The sequence below is a fragment of the Diachasma alloeum genome, unplaced genomic scaffold, assembly GCF_001412515.2.
Source record: "Diachasma alloeum isolate Michigan unplaced genomic scaffold, Dall2.0 Dall_scaffold_00212, whole genome shotgun sequence".
Lineage (NCBI taxonomy): Eukaryota > Metazoa > Arthropoda > Insecta > Hymenoptera > Braconidae > Diachasma > Diachasma alloeum.
The window spans coordinates 1,140,229-1,165,355 of record NW_021680377.1 but is presented as its reverse complement, the minus strand read 5'-3'; the positions used below and the strand labels follow the sequence as shown (position 1 = coordinate 1,165,355).

Below are 25,127 nucleotides of genomic sequence, written 5' to 3'. Positions count from 1 at the left end.
GTGTGTTTCACGCAGTTGCATTTTTATACGCCTGTGTGTTTCACGCAGTTGTATTTTTATACATCTGTGTGTTTCACGCAGTCGTATTCAGATACTCCTGTGTATTTCACACTCCTGTGTGTATAAACACACAGGTGTATAAAACTACAACTGCGTGAAACACACAGTAGTATGACACTTCAACTGCGTGAAATACACAGCAGTATGAAAATTCGGCTGCGTGAAACACACAAACTTCACGCATGCGTGGAGTGTATGGAGTGTACGGGAGTGATTCACGCAATGGTGCGAATAGTCACGGCCAAAAAAAACAGCAATGAAACAATTGTCGGCGCGGTTCCGTCGCAGCGTGAATTAAAAATATGTATTAAGTGAATGGAAGGTATACATATTCATAGGCTAGTTTCGAATTTCGCAGGAAGCGCAAGTAAAATTCGATTCATTCGTCACGGCCATTGTCTCCGCGCTTGGACGAACACGGAAGCTTTATAAGTTTCATTCCGCTGGTTTATTCTGTACTTATTCTCATCTTTAGCATTCACGTCCTCCTCTGGTCTCGTTGCTGTCGTCCGCTTGAATGGAAAATCCGTGATACTTTCGGCGGATTATTCACGGCTCGATGCGTCATTGTCAACATGTTTACTGTTCTACTATTTTACGGGCTAAATGAGGTTTTGGAGGGATTTCTTTTGCTTTAATAAAAAAATCCAGTGTAATATTTTTTGAAGCCAATTTATTCGGCATATTGTGTCATTAGAATATATACATATATATCATTACAATATTAATAACAATAATAATATTATCCTTTAATAAATATATATTTTATTATTATTATTATTATTATTATTATATAGTATTATTGTATTATATATATACACTTTAGGAATGGTACACAAAGTCTATTTATTTCGCGATAAATCCGAGAAGAACCCGCTATCAGTATCGAAGAATAGAATTTCGCAACCTATTTCTCCTTTAAAATCTCACAAATGAATTCTTCAACTCGTTTCAACCCGATATCTCTCACGATAATAGCGCCAGGTACTTGTTCATAACAACACGTCACACTCCCTCTCGCTCGAATCAAGCACACCTAGATTAATATGACACGTGTTCGTTCAAGTTGTCTCGATGAAATAACGAGTGATATTTTTCTCTCCATCTCGTTGAGCCTCATTTCTCCTGTTCTTCCTCGAATGCGGGCATTCCTGGTTTGAAATAAATTCAAATATCGAGGAGTTAATGAACCATCGGAGACGAAGGGAGGAACTGGTGCGTGTCACCAGACGATAAATCGACTAGTCGACCCTGTAATGACTCAATTATCAAACCCTTGGCTCAACTGTTACAAGCAGAATCCTGCAAACTTCCGGTGGAAGATAAATAATAAAAACATCCGGTTAAATCATGTTCTAATTAAGTGATTATCTAAGAAATTAGTTGGTTCAGGGCTCAACGCCATTTTATTCTTGAAATATTAAAGAAAACGAAAATTTAAGAAATTATTTCAAATTGAAAAAATTATTTTTTAAAAATATTTTAAATTGCAGAAATTCTGAAATTGAAGGAATGACTTGTTTGTATTTTACAAACAATAAATTCCTTCAAAAATTAAAAATTAATTATGAAAGAAAATTTAAAGAGAAGTGTATGGATTTAAGAAAATTAAATTTTTCGTGGCATAAATTTACTTCTTTCGACTTCTGCAGTAAAAAAATCCCCAAGAATGAATTAAATTAGAGAATAACCCCCCGCAGATACTGATTGAATCCCAGAGACAGAAAATTCAAGAAAATAATGGAAAATGCGACAACATTGTCAAAATTCCTGCAAACAGCGCTGTTGCCTGTTTTCTTATATTTCCTTGGCGTTCCGGTGGGCGAGTAGCCAGCGATAGATGCCAAAATTCTCGAGTGAAATATTTCTCTTATGTCCGCAGTCCAAAGGCTGTGCACAACTGTCTTTTATTCTCTTCCCTCAATTCTTCAATCACTTGTTTTTCTCGTGAACGTTTTTTTACACTTGTTAATGCCAAGTGAACGGGCTTAATGTAGTCAAAATGAATCAGACGAGTCGTATTGTGCTTCGGTTAATTGAGTAATATTCCTGATGACGTGGGACTCGGGGAGATACAGTGAAAATAAGAGAGGGAGAGTGCGGGGATGTTATCACGGATGGGCTTGGCATCATGCGATTGAACATTGTCGGCGAGTTAATTTCGCTCTTCTTATCTTTAAATTGCAGAAATTCGAGATTTATGTCACTAAAGGATTGATAAAAACTCATTTTACTGGATTTCACGTTTGAAAAAATTGGAATGAGGAACGAAGATTGGGAACGATTCAAAGTAGGACAGAAATTATTAGATAACGTACAGAAAATTCGGACAAAAAATAATTTATCGTATTATCTCAGTTGAAATGGTCACAATCTTCGATGAATTATCACTGGGAGATTGAAGATGACTAGGAGGAGTCAAATATTATTTAAAATTCGGTTTTATATCATAAAAATTATTGATCAAAATTTATTTTACTGCATTTTACATTGCAAAAATTCCAATAAAAAACTTTAAATTGGGAACAATTCAAAGTAGAACAGAGATTATTAGATGAGAAATAATTGCAGACTCACGGGTATTAATTTTATCTAGATCACATCCACAAAATCGCGACAAAAAAGCAATTTATCTTACTATCTCCGTAAAAATTGTCGCAATCTTCGATGAATTATCACTGGGAGATTGAAAATTACTGAGATGGAAAGACAAATATTATTGAGATGTGAACGGTGATACCACAAATTCTGTATTGACTCTAGATTTAACACGTCACGAATTGAAAACAATAAAAAATAAGGAGTGAATAACTGATTAATCCGCGACTTCCACAATTTCTAATTATTCGAGGCAGCGAATAACTCACAATTTCGATGACAATGACGATAAATTCAGAGCTTGCACCATTTCGAAAGGAAAAAAAATGAGAAACATTGAAGTTGTTTACAATTTGTTGTGCTAAAAAAACAGGGGGGAGACGGTGGGGAGTGATAAAGTAATTTCTGCTCTTGAGAATTTTTCTAACGCTGTGGTGTTATCAGGGGCGTCAAGTTGGCTGCCTCGTCATTCGTCGAAGATATGCATTTCCTATTGTACGTGAAGTCACACGAATGCAGAATAGAAAATAATAATAGCACATTAACATGATGTAACTCGACCTATCGATTATGAAAATAAAAAAAATATTGTAGGCGTTCTGCCGATGGAAATGATCTATTTCTCCCTCAACATCTGACGCAGTTTCCCTTTCGTCTGAGGAAAAATTGCCCCCACCCCTTTGACAATGATTAAATGCTTGATTTTTGTTTGAGAAAAAAAAACGGAACTCGTTGGCCTCCAAACAGTAAAAACCGGTTGTACTCGGTTTGCCGTATGAGGACTGCAATTATGTAGGAAATATATCTGAGGAGCCCTGACAGTCGTTTTGGGAAGGACTCATGATTTTTCCTTTGGCCTTTCAGACACACATGCTGCTGATGGACGCTTTCCTCCAGAATAATCGACTGGATCATGTCTCGCAGGTGATGTCATCGCATGGATCTTACCTGGAGCATTTTCTCAGGACACAGAATTTTGTTCTGCGTGGGGATGGACCGTTGCCTTACGATTATCGACATCTTATTGCTATCATGGTGAGTTGTAATTTTTTTTAATGGTGGTGACTGCAGAAACGGGTTATTATTTCAATTGAGAGGATTTTTGCGCATTCGAAAATCCATGCGAAATCATTATTAATTGCGGTTTTAACTCGCGGAAAAAAAAATTATTAAAAATTTTATTGGTTAATCAAAAAACAAGTTCTATTTCTTGGAATTTTTTTTGGGTCAACAGGAGAATAAAACGGTGAAGTGATAAAACGCGAATTGGTAGAGAATATTAATCAAGTTAGTCATTAATTAATTGAATTCATACGAAATAATTATTAATCGTGGTTTCAACTGGATGAGAGTACAATTTAAAATAAAATAATGAAACAAATAGTAATGCAGAGGGAATTCGATCGCCAGTCCGTCGTCCAACGAGTAAGGTCATGAAATGATAAAGTCTCCACCAATCGAGGGTTCACCGAGACCACAATATTTGCAGTATCGAGGGAGAAATTCCTCGATGCAAAAATATCGGACCCTAAATAATCAGTTTAACCAAAAGAAAACGAGGAAATTACAGAAACCCCAGTGATAATACCCCCAATCACCGAATTATCGTAGTTTTTCAATGAAATTTATGTGACGTTGGCGTTAAACTTTGACATTGCGATTCCGTAGAAATGTTTTAATTCTTAGGTGCACTGTTTCCTACAGATCTCGAGGTCCAGAGGTTATCGCGTCACAAAGGAAGGCATTGAAGCCACGTGGCGAAATAAAAACAATTTACGGATTTATTAAAATCGAGAAAAATAGATTGAATAATGCAAGTTTGTTGAATTCGCACGAAAAACGGGTGCGGTAGAGAGACATTTCCATTTACACTGGCGTCAGGTTTCTCAAAACCCGAGAGAAATAATTATTACTCACCGATAAATTGAACTGGCAAATATGTTCAAAGCTTTTCTATTCAACGGGGAAATTCATCAATTTTTTTCTTATCGGACACAGTTCTTTCGCACTTTATTTCTCGTCGTATTCGTTGATAACGTGTTTTCGACAATTTATCGGACCATCGATTGTTCGATATCTCTGGAATATTTGCGAGTGAACATCACGTGAACTTTTTTTTTATTCTCTGTTTGCTAGGCTGTTCGAGTCATTAATTATAAGAAGGGGATTACGCATTTTATAGAATTTTTTTTTGGGTCAACAGGAGAATAAAACGGTGAAGCGATAAAACGCGAAATCGTAGAGAATATTTGTGAACGCTTTTTACGGTTTTTGAAAATTTAACTGTCACTGTTGACAAGTTTATGGAGAAATAAATGAAAACTTGAAGTTTTAATTGAATTACTCCGTGAAAATTCGTAGAAATCAGGAAAATTAAGGTAAATATATTTTAAATTTCGTGCTGATGATTCGTTTTCATTCAGAATACAACAAAATTGGGCAATTCTCAGCTTTTTATTTCTCAAAAACGTGTAATATCATTGAATTTTCAGTAAAATCTGCAATTTCATTATTTTCTGTCACTGAAATTAGCAAAAAATGTCGATTTATGTGTTTTTTAATCACTTCCCACCAAATTAAAAAACCGTACGCCATTAATTCGATACAATCTGACTGGCGCGATCGTTCCAAGAAACGGAGACATTTTAACTCTACATATTGAGTTCACGCAATCCCTCGAGAAGTGACCCGAGGCAATAAAATACTGGTAGTCTTCTTGTGGATATGGCCTTGTTAGCGATCATTGACGCTGCGGCGTGAAACAATAATTCAATCGGTTTATGTAATTGTTTTTTCTGTCATTCGCAGGCCGCTGGAAGGCATCAGTGCAGCTACTTGATAAACCTCCAGAAAGGAGAGTTCCTCCATCAAGGAGGTGATCGTACCTGGTTGCAGGGGCTCAGATCGTTACCAGCTAAGTTGCAGAATCTTTACGAGATCAATAAGATTCTGGCGCACAGGCCGTGGCTACTGAACAAAACTCATATAGAGGTGAGATGTTAATGCATTTAGAAAATTACTTCTTAAATTTCAAGTAAAATATCTTGAAATTTTTTCATTCATTCACACGAAATTTTTATGTATTTTTTTTATCGAAAAATCGTTGAATTGTGAAGTATTCAAGGGAATTATAATTTTCTGGGCCACGTGAACAATTTCCCTGAATGAACGATTTCATGAACAATTTAATCTTAAATTGAATTCAAATTCCTAACATTGAGAATTCAAGTGCAACTATTGCTTAATTTCCAAAAAAATCCCAGTGTGAGGGAATGCTCAGGTGAATTTTAGAATTCATTGAAATAATGTTCTTTTTTCTGCCTTCAGAAATTGACAAAAGGTGCAGATAGTTGGTCACTTGCTGAGGTAGTTCACGCGATAGTCTTACTGGCGCATTTCCACTCCCTATCATCTTTTGTATTCTCCTGTGGTATTAACGAGGAACTCGACAATGTCACAGGCCATCATTATAAGGAGAATGTACAGGACAATAGCAATAATTTGCAACCTGCCAAAGACAAGCTCATGAGCAGTCCCAAAAAGATACCCACGGGCGGTGGCAAGACTGGTAAATTAACATTACAAATTAATTTTTTATGGAAAACAATTTATTGTTGAACATTTTTCATTCTTTTCCTCCTCATTAATTTTTTAATTTGCTTTCTTTTCTCAGTAGTGAACGAATAATAATTAAATTTCTATTGAGATTCATGTTGACATGATTTACTTATCGCAGATAACATCCCGTCACCGCCCTCATCACCGAGTATAGTTGGCGAACAGGAGGTAGGTGTGGAGACCCTCATGGAGAGAATGAAGCGTCTGTCGGAAAAATCAGAATCCTACCAGATAACTCAGGAGGAATTGTCGAAAAGATTTGAGACTGTTGAGACACAGTCCGCAGAATTGGCAGCAGCACCACAGAGGAGTAGTACAGTTATTGATTCTGACATTGGACTTTTCATCGATGATCCCACATTCATATACCAAGACTTTGCCAAGGTAATTAATTATTCAAAGAAACTTCCCATTTTTTTTTGATAATTCATGCCATTTTGCAGTTGACATTGAAAATAACTTCACATGCATTTTCTCCTCTAATTTTATACAATTCATTCTCATTTAATCGTTCTTCTAATCATGAACTAAAGGAATAAAATTAAAATTATTCATTAATCAACAAAATGTTAATCAAAAATCGAATAATCGAATCAAATAATCTCAAGGTTTCAAATGTAATTCAATATTTAATACTTTTGTTTCAATTTTTATCAACAGAGGGGACAATTAAACGACATACCAACGTTTCGTGTTCAAGACTACTCCTGGGACGATCACGGCTACTCCCTAGTGAATCGTCTGTACAACGACGTTGGTAACCTCCTAGACGATAAATTCAAAACCGCCTACAATTTAACTTACTACACGATGGGTACACACAGCAAAGTCGATACATCACGTTTCAGACGTGCCATATGGAACTACATTCAGTGTATGTTTGGTATAAGGCACGATGACTACGACTACAACGAGGTCAATCAGTTGCTCGAGAGAAGTCTCAAGACATTCATAAAAAGTGCTGTTTGTTACCCTGAGAGAGTCACCAAGAGGGATTACGACAGAGTCATGAGGGAGTTCAAGCACAGTGAGAAAATTCACGTTAATCTCATGATTCTCGAGGCTAGAATGCAGGCAGAGCTTCTGTACGCCCTTCGTGCTGTCATGAGGTATATGACCTAATCCTGAGTTAAAATGGAACAAATGTGATTGGGGCTCAATCAGATCATCTGTTGAGACTCTCCTCTAGTGACGAAAGATCAAGAGAATTGGATTGTTTTCGCTGGATTAAATAGGGACAGGAGAGGTTTAAATGTGTACAAAGATAATTGGGGTGAAGATATGAATTATCGATGGAGTTTGGCACTTGAGGGTCATTTGAAGGATTTCCAAAGAGATCAGGGGGAGTTTGGCACTGGAGGAATGAGGAATTTTCGTGGATTTTTCGGTGTGAGAGATTTATCTGTGTTCTGTATTTTAAAATGTGAGGGAAAAAATTTGTTCAACCACTCGAGATCTGAATTTTGAGTTTCGTGAGGAATTTAGCGCTCGTTATAGACGTCGACATTATTTTTTCCAGTTCTTCCTGTTTTTTTTAAATTTGATTTTTTTTATTGAATATTACTCTGTGCTTGTCGCTTGTGGTGGGACAGGGGTGTTCAGGGGGGTGTTGAAAGACGATTAGTGAGACGTTTTGAGCTAGTGACAGCATCGAATAAAAATTAAGTTAAATTATGGGATGTAGGAGAGGTGTAAATTGTAAGAAATTAGGATTTTTTGAATTGAGTGATGGAGGAAATTATTGGAAGTTATAATTTTTACCCCTTATGGAAGAGCAATGGGGCATTCTAATGATTTGTAAATAATAGATTGTGTATTCTTGTACATTCGGCTCGTTTTTATGACGGTTTTTAATCACATTAGGTTCGAGTGGTGCTTCCACGACAGAATTGGATTTTTATTTTTTATTGAAAGCGTTTTTTGCAAAATTATGCTTTGGGAATGGAAATGTATGTTTTTTTCTCGAAGCCATTGGGTCAGTGTTTGAAATTGTGGTTTATTTTGGTTATTTTTTTAATTTTTGTCTAATTAACTATTCAGAGTCGACCGCCAGCTCGATCTTTTAGTGTACATACTTGGAGTGACGATTGAAAGAGCATAAATTTCTATTGTAATAATCGTGAAATGCCGATGGTTAATATGAAATATAATATATCTTTCATTGGACCTGTTGGGGTGGAAATAATTAACATAATCTTATCCTCCAATGGGCACACGTGTAAATAAAAGGGTTATTTGAACGTCTACAATTAATCACCGGCGAAAATCAGAAGTTGTTCGAAAATTAGAGATAATGGGATTAATAATCAACTGAAAGAACAAATTAATTGAAATTTTGAGAACCTTAAATTGTATGCAAACGACAGATGGCAGTCATCAACGAATATTCATGCCTTTGATGTTAGGATTGGAAATCAATTGAACGATTAGAATTTTTGATGTTCTTACAATTAATTAAATCGACCGACAAATTAGAGAAATTCTGAAAGAAATAAATCTTGAAATTAAACGAAAGCGAATAAATTTATTTTGGTTAGTCATTCAAGAGAATACACAGCTGAGATAAAATGAAAAATCCCCGTAAATTGAAAGACATAAGAATTATACACACGAATTAATATTCTGTGATCGCATATTGAATCATATAAATAGAGGAAACAAAAAGATATATATTGTATACATTTACGGATAATGGAGGGAATGAAGAAGTGAAGAAATTTCAAAAATTTAATGAGAAATTGACATCGTCTGTAGAAAATCTTTGTCTGTGTGTGCACTGAGGCAGATTTACGTGTGAAATTCCATAAAAAATAACGAATGAAAACAAAATTTCGACCAATAGCCCGAGACATTGAATTGTCGTATTTTTCAACAGAAAAACCATTTCTACATATCAGGCAGGCTCTGATGTCGAACATTTCAAAATTAATTTTTCACCAATTGATAATTTAGTCACATTTTCGTGAATAATTTTTGATCGTTAAAAGCGGAAAATTCGGTAGTAGCAAAGCGTCAGTATTGAGTTTAAGTTTAATTTATAGAAAAATTTTTACATACTTCTCTTTTTTCTCCCCCCCCCCTCCCCTTCCCCTTCCCAGCAATAATTTCCCCAGTAAATTCTCAAAAACTCCTTTCAACTACTTAATGAAAGTTCAGAATCAGCTATTAAAGTAGAATTAAACGAATCAAATCAAAATTGAGGGAACAAATGCAGAAAGGAAGAGAAAATTTAATCACTTCAATTCAACCATAAAACATCATTCACTTTTCATTGGAGTTTTTGTGGTTTCTAGCTTTAAACTATATTCAACAATAAGTCTCACGAATATTTGTTCACCGATCGCTCTGATTATTGAGTCTCGGTTGCAATAAATTAGCTTAGGCACAATTCAGTGGTGAAATTACAAAAAATTTTGTTAATCGTGATAATATCTCGAGAATGAGAGAGTCTGGGGGAATATTCTCACCCCAACTTCACTCACTTCAGGACAATTCACCAGTTGACAATAACAATAACTTCACTGCTTGATTGATCCATCTCCCATTGCATCTCTTCTCCCCTAATTTTATACCTTTCACTCTCCTCTAATCATTCTTCTAATCACGCATCTCATCAACAATTGTTTTTTTTTTTAAAGATCGGTCCCTTATTGGCATTCTGCCAAGACCCTGTGGAGAATTCACAGGGCGTATTTTTTTTATAAGTTAAGGAAACATAAAACATGAATGAGGATACACGTTCTCTCCAACAAATCAATCACCCGATGCAATGGTATCATTCATCCGCAAATTTCTCAACAAAGAAATTGAGTGATGACGTGCATCCTCATGTAATGATCTCTTCGAGGGACTGAGCGATTAAAAAAGTGAATAAAAGTGTTTTTAACGAGAAAAAAAAATAAAGAAAAATATACCTATACATAAATATAAAACCAAGACACTTGTCTTGTATTTCTAATCGATTTTTTTTCTTTTTTGTACTCAAAGGCACGATGTTGGTAAGCGAAATAATTTACGAGAGAATTTGTAACGATTATTTTTCATTGTTGATCTTAACAAAGGGTAAACAGTTTATTTCGACGATGTAACCGAGTGTCAGAATGTAGAATTAATTTCAATTCCTTCGTATGGATTTTTCTTTTCTATTTTTAAGGGAAATCCCTCAGTGAAGTGGTGAAACGCAACGACTTTGGCCTAATATTCACCACAATTGAATATTTATTGGAGATGTAATTGACTTTTGGCAATTATTCTCAAATAATTCATTATCTAGATAATTTCAGTTTGAAGTGAGTATTAAAAATGGAATTTTTGTGTCACGTTTCACTGATTCACTGGGGAACAGTGGATTGAGACAAAGTTGAACTAAGGCTTGTGTGATTTGATATTTCCACTCGTAAAGTGGGCAGAAAATTCAACAGTTGAAATAGATCGTGATAAACCTAACTCAAATAAACGAAATCTTATTTCTTTTATAATTAAAAGCATTGGAATCGAGCGCCGGGTTCGTTCGACGAACAATTCGACAGAATTAATCGACAATTACTTCATTTTTATAATTTATTCACCGACGAAGAAGAGCAGAGTGTGAGAGGGGAGAGTGAAAGTCAACGTCTAATCATTGCAGACGTGAAAATGAAAATGACAGTGAACTTTCACGATTGTCACCAAAACGCCCTGAGTAGTCAGAACCGAATGGAGGGAGATAAATCGATGAGTTATCACTATGATTGATAAATTCTGTCATTCATGGATTTTTTAGCCATTGAGCACTGATAAGCATCGATCGTCGCCTTCTGGAGTCACAGAACATATTATTGTACTAGAAATGCCACCGAAACCAGAACCGAATGATTGTGTGATGATTTAAGTCACTTTGACATTGGCCCATCCGAGAAAAATCGGACTGGACAGCATAACAATTTCAATTTTAACAAAAGAAAGAAGCGATTAGAAACCGATAATGACGTTGCACTTGACATCAGATCTCCAGACACGAGTTGATTTTTTTTTTCCATCATTTCACCTCAGAGTGATTATGACTCATTTGGAGAATGGGTTTTCAATATCAAAAAGTATTTCTGGCTTCACTGGCTCGATTAAGCTCTGCGGTCATTGCCTAATCCCGTCATGATCCACCAGAATGAGAAACCACAGTTCATTTTTTTTACTTTTTTCAAATTGACTCGTCGGTTTGGGGGTTTGTTGATCGGTGATAGAGGGTTGTATGTGATGTGATTTCTTTTATATCGTAAACGAACAATGAACACTCTAAGAAATGTTATAGTTTCCTATAAACGATATGTTATTTGTCATTTATTTTATCCCTTAATAAATGATGTTATATAAAAGAAAATTCACTGCTCTTGGTTGTTTTATTTTCTTGATATTTTTTATTTCGTAGTCTAGGTCCATGTATACACGTAAAATGACATCAAACATCGAACGATTACTCATCATTTTGGTCATGAAGTGGTAAATGAAGATTAGTTCAAGGTTTGGGGATCGTCTTGTGAATTCCACTTGATTCAAGAGATTTGGGAATTTTTTTTGTCATCGCAGGGGCTACAAAAGTCTTGATATTTTCTCTGAATTATCTTTTTTACCACTTCACTGGAGATTTAATCACTAATTTAAATTAATTATAACAGTTAGCACAACCAGCGCCTGTCGTCGGTTTTATTTACACTCTAGTCTTCATTTACTTCCTTACATCGGCATTTTTGGCTCAGAACTGAATTAGGGAAGTGGATAAAGACGCGCATTGTCGCGACTTTGCAAAATTACTCATTCATTTACCATTGAGCGTTTTTATGAGTGGGGCAGACGTCTGGGCGCACCAGAGGAAATTCCTCAGGGCAAAAGGACGGACAAGCCGTGAAAAATCACCTGAGATCGCGAGAACGTCTCGACTCATTCATAAAAATTTGCTCCTGTAACAGGGTCGACGATCCTCATTCATCATTCGTCACTATACAAAATGTTGTTCGAATTTTTTCGTCCGGTGATTAATGAATACTTTCTTGCGTCCGATGATTTGGCGAGTAAAAAATGATGAAGTGATATATTTTTTTGTCAATTTCCATCGTATTCGTGGGGTACGTGGTGGTGCATATGAATGTGAGCTGGTAAATCTCCAGAGATTCCCAGGCTGCCTCTCTGAAAAGACAAAATTTTATTGTAAATTAGGTTTTTTTGGGGTTGAATAATTAGGTGTATGAAAATTTAATTGAAATCGGGAAAATTTAAAGATATATTTATTTGAATTTTTAATTGATTGGCCGTTTTTTTTTGTATATTATGGTTCGAATGAAATTTCAGGGAATTTCGTCATTGGAAATTGAGTATTTTATAAAAAATTACATGAAAGCTCTGAATTTCAGTTAAATTATTCCATAAGAATGAATATAAATCAGCAAAATTCTGCGTAATTTAGTTCTTAACATTGCAGTTTTGATTGAAAGTTCCAATAAATTATTGAATTTTCATCAAAAACGTGTAAATTTCCGACAATCTGAAATTTCATTTCATTCAATTTTTTTCCCCAAAATCGAATCCAATGTGGCTCAATCCCAGAATATTTTCATTCACCTGAGACCTCATCCCATTTAGCGGAGTGGCAGTGGGATTATCAAGTGTGTAACCAACTACGTGTGTCGAGCACTTTTCACAAGCCTTTCGCCGACGTGACGATGCGCGACATCGTAATGCACGACACAATTCACGTGCCATTTCCGAGCACAGTGATTCCTGATTCGAGTTTTGCTGCTGTGGATTTTGACTGACAGTCTGCAAAGACCCAGAGCACGTGGGGGGCGGCTGCACAGCGTGTGTCTCCTGCAAATGCAGCGGCAACTGTCGTTAAACTCCCCTCAACCCCGAGATTCCGCGGATTAATTCGGACCGAACTTATGAACGTGCAAATAATAAAGAATCATTTCCCTACACTGAGAGAAAAACGACAAAGTTTTTGAATGTTCTCAGCCGCTGAGAAAAGAAAAACAGAATAACGATATCATGCGCCAGCGGCTAATTGACTTAAAGCACGAAATAGCGGTCTGAAAAAAGAAAATTAGAGCCGGGGCTTCTGGCTAGACTCGTTAAATGTACCGAGAGGTTTGTATTTGAAGGGACTCTCACCTTTTATTCCATCGACTCCCCCTGGACTCAAGCTAGTCGAGTTTACATGACGTCAGTCAATGAGTTCGTGCTTTAGTATTCATGCAAACAGAGCACCTAATGAATATTCATCATGCCTTGTGTCAACATAAAAACTATGAGAATATCGCTATTACTTACACGCTCCGATGGTGAATGTCTGCGTGAATTGTAACAGAATTCACATATTGCCACGAGGACAGCGAATGCCAGGCCGCAGAGTAGAACGACAAAAACTCCTCCTTGAAAATGGATAAATGCATGAAATTTCTAAATTTTCCTTTCATTTCGTGAATTTTAGTTCAAAATTTTCACTTCCCACTTCTTTATTAATTATTTTTCCGAATAAATTCCGACGTTTACCATTAAAATTTAAAATTGAATACTAGAATTGTTAAGAATTAAGGAAAAATTAAAACTTGAAGAAAAAAATTGAAAATATTTAGAATTTCCAATTGATTAAGTGTTCACCGATATTCGCAGGGCCCAAAGCATTGGCTTTATTCTCCTTGCCCTTCTCCCTCCTCTTGCAGGTATCCCCAGGGCTCTTCCACCACTTGTCGTACAACATCTGTATCTCCCCCTTCTCCTGAAGCTCGAGAATCGCGAGTGAGATCTTATCCCTCCACGGTGAGCCTGCGTAAAATTTCAACAATTGAAATTCACAATTCACGTGTCTCACAATCAGTGAGTTTCACAATGTTTCAATCGTGAGTACCCATTGGCGTGGCTATTCCATAGCCCTTGCTATCCAGCAATCCCCCGATCTGTGTGAGATTGCAATCTCTTTGGACGATGTAATCAAGCATTGTAGATTCCATCAGAAAGGCGTAATCACCCTGGAGAACACGCTGAATGCCTTCCTCGTACGTTGGCACGAACACCGAGGGCTTCTTATTCTCCATGAAACGCCACATTTTTTTGTACGTTTCGATCATTGAGTCCTGGGGGAAAAATTGAGGAAACAATAGATTGTGGGTTCTTGGACGTTCGGCTCGTTTTTGTGACGGTTTTTAATCGAATTAAGTTCGAGTGGCGCTCCCGCAACAGAATTGGATTTTAATTTTTTATTGAAAGCGTTTTTTGCAAAATTGTGCTTTGGAAATGGAAACGTATGTTTTTTTTCGAAGCCATTGGGTCAGCGTTTGAAATTGTGGTTTATTTTGGTTATTTTTCTGATCGTTAAAAGTGGAAAATTCGGCAGTAGCAAAGCGTCAGTATTGAGTTTAAGTTTAATTTGTAGAAAATTTTTTAGATACTTCTTTTCTTCCCCCCAACCCCTTCCCCTTCCCAGCAATAATTTCCCCTGCAAATTCTCAAAAACACCTTCAACTACTCAATGAAATTTCAGAATCAGCTAAACCCCTCAACTCACTCGAAAAAACGTCATAGTGCTACCACTCTCCAGCGTTCCATACGTGATATCCGTTTGTCCAGCAAGATCCTCAGCATTTTCAATGGGCGTTATCATTCTCTCAACCGTCAAGAAGGCGGCCAGATTAGCCGTATAAGACGATATAATAATAAGCGTAAAAAACCACCATATCCCCCCGACAATTCTCGTACTCGCCGCCTGCAATGAATCAAACTCCACTTTACCCAGGCGGAGGCATCATTTCAGATAAAAAAAAAAACAAAACGAAAGACGGCGCGATGGGGGGAGCGGAAATAAAAAAATATGTGCATTTTAGAAAGCAAGGGGAGTGGCGCATGAAGTGTAGCTAGACAAACGAGTTGAATGGAGTAAGGAAATAAAAATAATGGTAAATGCGATCTCCTCTGCGTCGAGAGTTCACAAGGAGATGGTGGGTTTGTGCACCAGTATTGCAATAGTGAATTGCAAAACGGCACGTTCTGAGGTTTTATTTGAATAAGATGTATTGTATCAAAATGTCTCGCGTGTTTTTTCTCTCCATTCGTGCGCTTTGTCAGGCATTTTTCTGCGGGAATATGGAAGAAAAATGATACAACGGTTTTTATTGGTTTGAGACAGAGAAATTGACATGAATTTTTATTTACGTGGATTTGATTTCCTTTTTAGAAAAAATACTGTCGGAAATTGAGGAGCATTTATCCAATTAAAGTCATTTCCAGTGTCTCATTATTTTGTTCACGTGAAATCGACTTCCGGTAAAATAGTGATTATGAATTTACTGGAATTCTCGTCTCGATTACGAACAAATGATTTTTGTGCAGGAAAATTGATCGAAAATTGATCAATCTAGAGGTCTTCTCCGCTGGCTGAATTATAAATTCTAAAAAAAATAGAAAAACAATTTTTCAATCGGAAAAAATGAATGAAGTGCGATACGCATCATAAATTGAGATCGTTGCGAACACGGGGAATGTGAAATATCAATCACGACGTGTTCGCATATGGTCAGCGAGATAAAAGCCAATTTCTCTCGCATACGGTTTTTCAGTAGTCGCGTAATGGTTTACGGTTTTGTGGCGACGTATAAAGGTATTATGAACTTTTTTTGTGTATCGTTGATGTTCATTCTGCGGAAGTCAACTGAGTGCACAATTATCGGGGGCAATGTTGGTGCATTTTCCCTCGAAAATTCAACGCAGAACAGTTCCCAAAAATGTTAATTTCAATTTTTTTATCTCTTCACCGGTTTTTTTCAGAATTTTCTCCCCACAAACGGAGAATGAATCAATCACCTTAGGGTTCAGATCGCTTCCTTGCTGCATGAGAGTGCCAATGGTGAACCAGAAGCTGTTGGACAACGAGAATTGATTTTCAACAATTTCCGGGCCCGAGTGGCCGTGACAGGGGTGAGGATTATTCCACTCGTATGGGCTGAATCTCGCCACTACAAACATTGTTACTGATACAAGAACGTAGGCAGCCAGTACGTACAGCCAGATTTCGATAGCCAGGGGGTTCATGAAGGAAAATAGCCGCGCCGGATGACTCGTTGGTACCTAAAATAAAATAACGAGAAAAAAAATTGATCAGAAAATTCAAAGAATTTTAATTAACCCTGAAGTATTGAATTCCAATGTATCAGGTATTGGGGCGCGCCGAGGTGAGCTAACAATAATAATGTCTTGATATTGTAAAAATCTGAATCGACTTGTGATAAAAATTTGGTATTCGAAATTAAGATTTCGGAATTAAGGGTCATGAGGGTGAGAATAAGGGTTGTGAGGGTCAGATTAAGGGCCACGAGATGTTCACACAAAAGATATAATCAAAGCACGATTTCCAATTTTACTCACCAAACAAATGATATATTCATGAACTACAATTAGCTGTTTCAGATAATCATTTACAACACTCTCTCCGTGGCATACCAGTGGTGATTTTTTAACTGTTTCAATTATCCTGTGTGGTACAAAGAGCTATTTCCTTCGGCCACAACTGCACGATCACTTTGGAAGCGTTAATTAACAAGCCTAATTGCTCATGCATTTCGGGAGGCTTTAGTTCACGTACTCGTACATCCATTTACGTACTATCGATCGAGTGCACACGTTTTCACGTAAGCGATGCTGTTATCGGGGTTCTCAGTGTTGTGGGAAATTTCAGGATGAGAAAGCTATTTTGTTCGCTCGGACAAAATTCTGATGAGAGTCATTTGGGGATACTATTTGTTATTATTTTATTTGGGTGCGTGAATAAATTTTTTAAGCATTTTTCAGGGACATTTTTTTGAAATTTTTGTCGTGTTTCAGAATTTGCCAAACGTTTGCTTTATTTATTCATTTTTTCATTGAAAAATAAATGAAAAAATGACAATTGAATTTTTTCCCATTTCATCCAATAATTGTGATTCAATTAATGTCTCACGGGCGTTAGAAATGTCCATCTATCGAGTAACCGTCCAATATTCCACAGAGTAGTCTCACTCCACTGATGGATCGACGGATCTGATGGCTCAAAGCTAGGGGCTCCCCAAACGATGATGAACGAAAGCTCTCAATGCCAGTATTAATTGTAATTAATTGGTCACCTTGACAAGGATTCTCCACCAAAGGAGAGTGATTAAACTAATCAATAAAAGTGAATCTTATCAATTACTCCGCAGACATCGATTCTCCCTCTAGCGGTTAATTAGTGGTAATTCCGGAGAATTAATTTTTCTCTTCCATTCCATCTTCCACTTCCCCCTGGAATTGAGAGAGGAGGGAAGAAGGATGATTTAATACTTTTATCCGCATGTATACGGACAGTAAACCCGGAAAATTTCGACCGTAAAGTGTCGTTAGAATTCCCTTAATGAAAATCTTAATTGTCATGTAATTTCGCACGAAAGTAAACCTTTATTGTTTTCACTTTAACGCAATGAAGACTATCAAATGAGTTTATGCCGGTGATTTAAGGTATTTCCCGTAAACAACTTCGTCTGAATAATATTTCCCCATTTTTCTTTAATTATAAAAAAATTCAAAGCCGGGAATAATGAAATTACCGGTGAAAAAACAGCGGCTCGTCGGTATTTTCATCCCTTTGAGGCCAGTAAATCCCGGGAAAATTGAAACACAAAGAATTTTTTTTCACTCTTTCGTATTCTGCTGTTGCCGTCATAAACAAAAGTTTAATGTCAATATTATTCCGGGGAGGAAGGATTACTGTGGGGAACTCACGCAGTCCATCGATCATCCGCTGGAAACATTTGATATTTTTCACAATCTAGAGATTAGCGGAAACTTTCCTGATTCAGCATCATATTTTATTTAAACTAGTCGGTGCAGTTTGAGTTTGAAAGCCATCAGAGCAGATAAACACGCAGAATTTTCGAGCCAAGGTAATTTGTCGTCGGTGGAATGTCAAAGTGAGTGGAAAATCCGAAGTAGAGGGGAAAAGTACTCCTCTTTGGATAGTCAAACGAGCAATTCGCGTCATTAGTGGGGTAATGCCCCGGGGAATTTTTTCGCTGGACTTAATTCATAAGTAACTCGGGAGTTTTTTTTAGATTTAAATTAATTTCGTGAGAGGGAGGGAATTTTTGAGAAAAGGGGCGCCTTTGGCGAGGCCCTTGAGTGGGGGAAATTGAATCAATTTTCTCACCGCAGGTGAGAGAATTGATTGATTAATTATTAAAAATTGTTGAAAAAAAAATTTTTTACTTTAAGATCAATTGAAATTTAAGGATATTCAAGTACTTTGGCTACTTTTTCTTCTGTGAAATCCTTTTCTGCTTTTGTAGTCGACCATCAGAGCTTTTATTTAAGTCACAATGATTTAACAATGATTTTATTATTTAAACTTTACAGGTTTGAATTTGAATCTCGATATTGAACCGTCAAAAAACAGTTTGAAAATCTGAAAAAAAATTAGAAAGTTTACTTTTGGATGAAGGCTGATGAAATAATTTTAAACAATTTATATTTTTTCATAAACAATTTATAACAGTCAATTTTAAATAAATAAATGAATAAATAAATGAAATAATTAATTAATTAATAAAAAATACCCTCAAAAAAATCCTGAGCCACTTACTCCCCAGGTCATGAATTTTCGAAAAAGCGGACAAATGACACCTCCAGATCGTCGAAAATAGTTCTCCCCTCCCCCCAAAAAAATAGCCTCGAAAAAAAAAAGAAACAGGTAAAAATAAAAAAAAGGAGGACATAAAAGACGAGAGGGTCCTCGGTCACGAGAAATAAAAATATGATCCCTTAGCCTGGGCTTTTGCTGGGGCAATTTCCGATGGCGAGGTCAGAATTAAAGTGGAAGTTTATTTAGGGGAACCGGGCTCGTTTAAATGCGCACCGCTCGCCCACGACGAAGGTAATTGCGCGTTCGTAATGGCACCAGTGGCCCCTCCCGTACGATTAAGACAACTCTCAGAGCTCTTCGTATCCTCTGCTCTCCGTTTTTTTTTATTTCATTCTCTCGCGCTCATTCAAACTCTTTTTATTTCTCCCCAGTTTTGAGTCTCTTGTTTTGCACATACCTTGAAGAGAATCGAGATACCGAGGTTCATGAACGGCTTCGTGAAGTCAATCACACTCTCGCGGGCGTAATTTATCGTCATCGATCCAACTGCCAAGTCTGCCTTCTGTAGAAGAAGAAAAGAAAAATTTTTTTAGCGAATTTCTCATTTTTGTTATTTATTGGTTCACTATTACACATTGTTAATTTATAATTGCCATTATTATTGCAATTATTTTGTCCGGTTATTGTTTTCCAATAGGAATAAATTTTATAAAATGGAAATTTAAATTTTATAGAATAATTTTTAATGAATGATTCTAAAGATAAATTAATTAAAACGTCATCTCCGGCTAATCTACTTCTAGCTCTAAACTCTAGCGAAAATTACACTGTGAAAACTAGTGCCTTCAAGACGTCTTGTTTTAAGACATCAGACTGTCTTAAATAGGATGATTTGTTCGTCTGAAAATAAGACGTTCGATAGACATTTTTTATGTTTTAGTTCAAAACACTTGAAGACGGTTCAGTGAAAAAAATAGAACGTTTACTTTTGCAATAAAAATTGCAATTTTTGAATTTTTTACGAGCATTTTCCATAAATAATTTATAAACAATCAATTTTCCACCTTAAAAATCAGTTGTTCGGGATTGTAATAAATTTAGTCATTTAAACAACTTCAGTTACTTATGTATAAAAAACAACGAACGGTTAAAAAAAAAATAATAACTAATAGAAAATATTCATGATTTTTTCAATTTTTCTCACGCAATTTAATTGTCAAATTTGTTCGTAAAGTCTAAATCTACTGAGTGTGTGGAGAAAAAATTGTAAAAATAAAACAGGGACATTACAATTTTGCACCAAAAAATCCTCGCGAAAACCCAAATTTTTAAGACACAAACGTCTTAAAAACAGGAGAAAAACCGTCTTAATTTCAGTCCGAAGATCATTTCAAATTTTCCTGAAAGCTTCATCTGACGCGAAAAATATTTCACCGAGTTAGTACGAGGCTTTTCCCCAGGGTATGGAGTTTAATCGCCTCCGCAGAATATCCAGCGAGCCCCCGTGTGAGAATTAATGATGATCCAAGAAAATTAATGCAACCGGTGATGGCGCACCGGTGCTTATGATGCATCGTGTACCCCCCGGAAAAAAGAAATTAGAATAGGGGAAAAACAAAATAAATTTGCGGAAAATCTCGGGGGGGGGAAAAGGCTCGAAGTGATTTGTCACGCTTGCAAAATCCTTGGGAGTCCACGTGAGAGCCTGAAAGAGGTTTCAGAGTAGCAAAAGGAATAATGGGAAAAAGCAAATGGAGGATGCCCAGCTGTAATTCACGATTTCCATAATGCCCGGCCAAGCATCACCGATAATCGTGCACTCGCCAACAGTCCCTTTCACTCATCCCTTCCATTCCAGGGATTTTTACCGCTTCCTTCAGCCGATAGTGTGAATGCTTCACACTCGATTCAGTTTCTTTTTATCCTGAGGTTTTTCAGAATCGAGTGCTGAAATTAATTGGAGACATTTTAATCTGGGAATTGCCCATTTGTTCCGGAGCACTTGACGTTGTACGAGAAATTCGGCGAAATGATAACACGACTAGACACTGATCGAGTCAAGAGCCTGAGGAAACTAAAATAATTTAGCGAAACGCCACATCCTTTTGTGATTTAATCAACGTCGCTGGGATTCCTCCGACGTCCCCCGAATTTTTCAACTTAATTCGTCGTGATGGAGATGATAACATCCGTTAGTTACTTGTTAATCAAAATTGCCATCTCTGGAAAGTCGATTAAATTCAATAAATAGAAGAAAAGATTTTTTCTGCAATTTGGGGATAAAAAAGACTATTTGAAAAAAGCCTTCTTCATTTGTTGAATGAATCAAATAAATTATTGAATAAAAAAATGAAGGACTATTTGAAAAAATTTTAAAAACAGGAAACGTGGGAAAAATCCGTTCAACGGTTTCAGAATCCTTTCCAGAGATTAAAAACCAGTGGAACCGCTCGATCCCCGCAAAACAAACCCAATAGGATTTTCTCCAGGAGCTTTTTGTATCATTTTTTTTATCGCAAGCTTCTCTCTTTACATTTTTTTTTCCTGCTGACGTTTTGAACAATCCCGATGGATTATCGTCGAAGTGTCGAAATGTTCGGCGAAATAATAATAGATTGATTGAGTCAAGGGTCTGAGGAAACTAAAATAATTTACGTCATTATTATTCTCGTAACATCCCCCGTATTTTTCAACTTAATTTAGTTTGTTGGAGATGATTACATACGTTATTTACTTGTCATTTAAAATTGTCTCCCCTGAAAGTCAATTAAATTCCCCTAAATTCATTAAATTCATGAAAAAAACGATTTTTCCCTCAATTATTCACTAAAAAATAATAAAAGACTATTTTTAAAAATTAATAAAAAATAGAGAACATGAAAAATCCGTTCAACATTTGCAGAATCCGTTTCAGAGATGAAAAACCATTGGAATCATTCGATCCCCGCAAAACGAACCCAATAGGATTTTCTCCAGGAGCTTTTTGTATCATTGTTTTTATCGCAATCTCCAAAAACGTTTTCAATTGGATTTCTCTCGTTACATTTTTTTTCTGCTGAAGCTCTGAACAATCCCGATGGATTATCGTCGCAATGTCGTGTCTGTGCATGAAAGATATAAAATACCACGTCATTTTTTTCCCATAATTTTTCCACAATTTTCTGGAAAAGCGGTTTTTCTCCAGTCCTCGAAGATGTTTCAAGTGAAAATGAGGGAGCACGGTGTCGGCAGCTTGAGAATGGAATCCCCGATGATCACTCGCCCCTTTTTCATGCTCCAGATCTCCTTTATATCCTCACTTGACTCCAGCAGGACTCCAGCATTTTCCTCCCTCCCCTAATTGCAACATCGCCGGTTGATTGCCGGAGGAGAAATTATTTCCTCGATTCATACGCCAGTGCGCGAAGGACTCGTTACCACGAGTTATTCCAAAATTTTTCAACATTCCTCCGTTCGTAATCTCCAAATCTCATTTTCAAGTTTCGTGATTTATCGCATTTTTCCCCCGGACTTATGAATCGCGGGGAAATTAGCGAGTGCTCGGGTGCTCCGAACTTTGGAATATTCACCGGTATTTTTTGTTGACGTGTATTTGCATGATTGTGACGCATACACGCCAGAGTGCGGAGTGTTGGCTTTCTCAAAGTGCGAAACTCCGTCGCACGATTTTCACGTTTCAATGGGGTGACATTATTTGCATTTTAAAATCGACTCGCTGAGGTTTATCGAGGCAATCGAGTTCGTGGATTTTATTGAGGGGAAGGGAGGCTTAACGTGCAGAATTTTTGGATAAACAAGATTAAGGTGAAGGATAATGTGAGTGGATTTGTTGCATCATTTTTTTAGGGGGATAGCTTTAGGAATAATTGAAATAAAATTAAAAATTTCATTGATTTTCCTGTAAAATTTTGAATCTCCAACGAATAAATTCTTCGAGAAATTCAAACTAGAAACTTTTATGAACAGTTATGAATATAGGATTATTTATTGACAATTTTCCGAATAATTAAACAAACAATCAACTTTTTATTCATTTGCTGACCTCAAAACACGAGTGCATTACCATGAAAAAATTGAAATTTAATTGACATTAAATTCTTTTCACGGAAAAATTAATCAATAATAATGAATTAATGACAATAATAAATAAATTAATAATAATGTATTGATTTTTGTGGAATACATTAATTTTCATGGAATAATTGAACTAAAATTCCCACTACTCATAGATTCATCCCAAAAACGTTGAATTTTCATCAACGAAATTCACGTCAATATCAGTGAACCTCCACCCTCATAAGAATTTCCAAGTGTACCGGAAATGTTGCCCCTAAAAATCCCATAAAAACCAGAATATCTCGAGTCACCTTCCCCAACTGAATTTCAGAAAATGTTTTACCATGCACAAACATACCTTATCCATCAACTGACGCACAATTCCGTTCCACTCGCCGGTCTCGTAATCGTAAACACCGTACTTGCCATCGGGTACTAGCTCAATTCTGTACGTGAATCCCACCATGCGCGCTATCTCCCTCAGCAGATCGATGCAGAATCCCTCGTACCGTTCATTACCACTGAAATTTCCCGAGTTCCTCAGCATAACGTATGGCTGTTCCTAAGAGAATCATAAAAAATAATACTTCCAACAACTCGTATGCCCTCGTATCCATCGGAGCCACTGTAAATCCTCGTCAGTCTCATAATCTTTTACGATTTCTGTTACTCCTCGTATCGGATAACTCTTTATTTCGACTGTGATGAAAAAATTTCTGGTGTGAATTGACTCTAACGAACCAAAACGAGAAGTTACCCTTCGAAATTATTGAAAAAATAATATGCCATCATCTACTGTGAGTGGGACAGTACATCAACGCCTAAAGTTACCCCGAATACATGTGTACAGCAGCAGAATTTCGGCAAAACTAAATTGTCACACATGGGGAGAAGCTCAAGAGATACTTTACTGCCTAACAGCGATAAATCTGGGGCTACGGGGGACGGAAAATAAAAAAAAAACTGAAAAAATGAAAAAACAAACCAAATCATACATGTCGCATGAGTTCACGGACCATGCCATTCCACTCGCCCGTCTCAGGATCTTGTGCACCGTATTTACGATCAGGTACTAATTCCAGACGATAGGTGAAGCCTACCACTTGTGCCACTGCCTCGAGCAGATCCATACAAAAACCGTAAAATCGATCGTTACCGGTGTAGTTTTTTCCGTGGTGCATCATCACGTATGGTCGCTCCTGTTTATCGACATAATTTTATTCTTTTATTGAAGTGAGTGGAATTATTGAATGGTGAGGGCGAAGCGACAATGTGAGGGGCGAGCAGCATTTCTCAATTTAGTTTTTAAATGTGAAGAGGCATTGGGCGGACCGCGGACAACCGATTGAATCTACATCGAAAGGAATCATCCCCTTCGCGAACGCTTTGTTGTGCATTTGGTGGGAGCAGAAGGGTGCGCTGGATTATGAACTCCCGCCGCCAGGAGAAACAGTCAATGTCGAATGCTACAGTAACCAATTTACTCATTTGAATGAAGAAATGGATGAAAAAACGAGCATTTACTGACAACGGACGTAGACCAATTATTCAGCTACATGACAACGCTCGATCTTATATTGCTGAAGCGACGCAAAGAACAATTATGGAGCTTGAGAGGAGGGTTCTACCTCACCCGGCGTATTCCCCAGATATCGCGCCTTCTGATTACCATTCGGTCAGATCGCTTCAACATACCCTCATTGATTCACAATTTCGAAAGACTGCACTACAAAAATTCGGCTCTTATTCTAAGAACCAAATGTCGCGATTTTTAAGATCCAAATGTCGCGATTTTTAAGTACTGAAACAAGTCTTGATTTAAGACCCGAAAGCGATCTTATTGCTAAGATATCATTGGAATCTTAATTATTATTTTGGGGGGGGGGGTTTCCAGAAGAGAAAAATTAGATAGGAGATTTAGAATCGGAGATAGGACCCAAAAACTGAAATTTCCGTCATTTTTTGGGTCCTATCTCCGTCAATTTACGTCAAAAGTGAATTTGACCAGGACAAAAAATGTGGGGAATGAGCTCAACTTTAATGCCCACGAGAGAAAAATGAGATAGCACCATTAGAACCGGAGATATTTCCAAAAAACTGAGATTAACATCTCAGTCACTAAAGTCAGTTTTTGGGTACTATCTCCGTCAATTTCCGTCAAAAATGAATTTGACCAAGACAAAAA

General features: G+C 36.8%; 2 protein-coding genes across 4 annotated transcripts in view; one reads left to right on the top strand and one right to left on the bottom strand.

Annotated features, from left to right (window-relative positions):
- LOC107036972 (sestrin-3) overlaps nt 1-11,632 on the top strand; it is a 100,473-nt gene extending 88,841 nt beyond the window's left edge. The window contains exons 6-10 of the mRNA XM_015255264.1: nt 3,523-3,693; nt 5,467-5,649; nt 5,986-6,226; nt 6,395-6,660; nt 6,937-11,632. Coding sequence (XP_015110750.1) covers nt 3,523-3,693; nt 5,467-5,649; nt 5,986-6,226; nt 6,395-6,660; nt 6,937-7,398 — 1,323 coding nt within the window. The 3' untranslated portion in view covers nt 7,399-11,632. The remainder of the gene's footprint in view (nt 1-3,522; nt 3,694-5,466; nt 5,650-5,985; nt 6,227-6,394; nt 6,661-6,936) is intronic.
- A 38-nt stretch (nt 11,633-11,670) lies between these two features.
- LOC107036905 (glutamate receptor ionotropic, kainate 2) overlaps nt 11,671-25,127 on the bottom strand; it is a 71,713-nt gene continuing 58,256 nt past the window's right edge. For 2 of the 3 annotated variants that reach the window (XM_015255155.1, XM_015255156.1), the window contains exons 11-19: nt 23,301-23,504; nt 19,344-19,448; nt 16,102-16,365; nt 14,810-15,007; nt 14,153-14,378; nt 13,906-14,070; nt 13,576-13,676; nt 12,868-13,113; nt 11,671-12,435 (exon numbers count right to left, since the gene is read on the bottom strand). In XM_015255155.1, the coding sequence (XP_015110641.1) occupies nt 12,352-12,435; nt 12,868-13,113; nt 13,576-13,676; nt 13,906-14,070; nt 14,153-14,378; nt 14,810-15,007; nt 16,102-16,365; nt 19,344-19,448; nt 23,301-23,504 (1,593 nt within the window). In that variant the 3' untranslated portion in view covers nt 11,671-12,351. Of the gene's footprint in view, nt 12,436-12,867; nt 13,114-13,416; nt 13,487-13,575; nt 13,677-13,905; nt 14,071-14,152; nt 14,379-14,809; nt 15,008-16,101; nt 16,366-19,343; nt 19,449-23,300; nt 23,505-25,127 lie in introns of those variants that run through there. The other variant, XR_001460797.1, reaches the window with a different exon arrangement.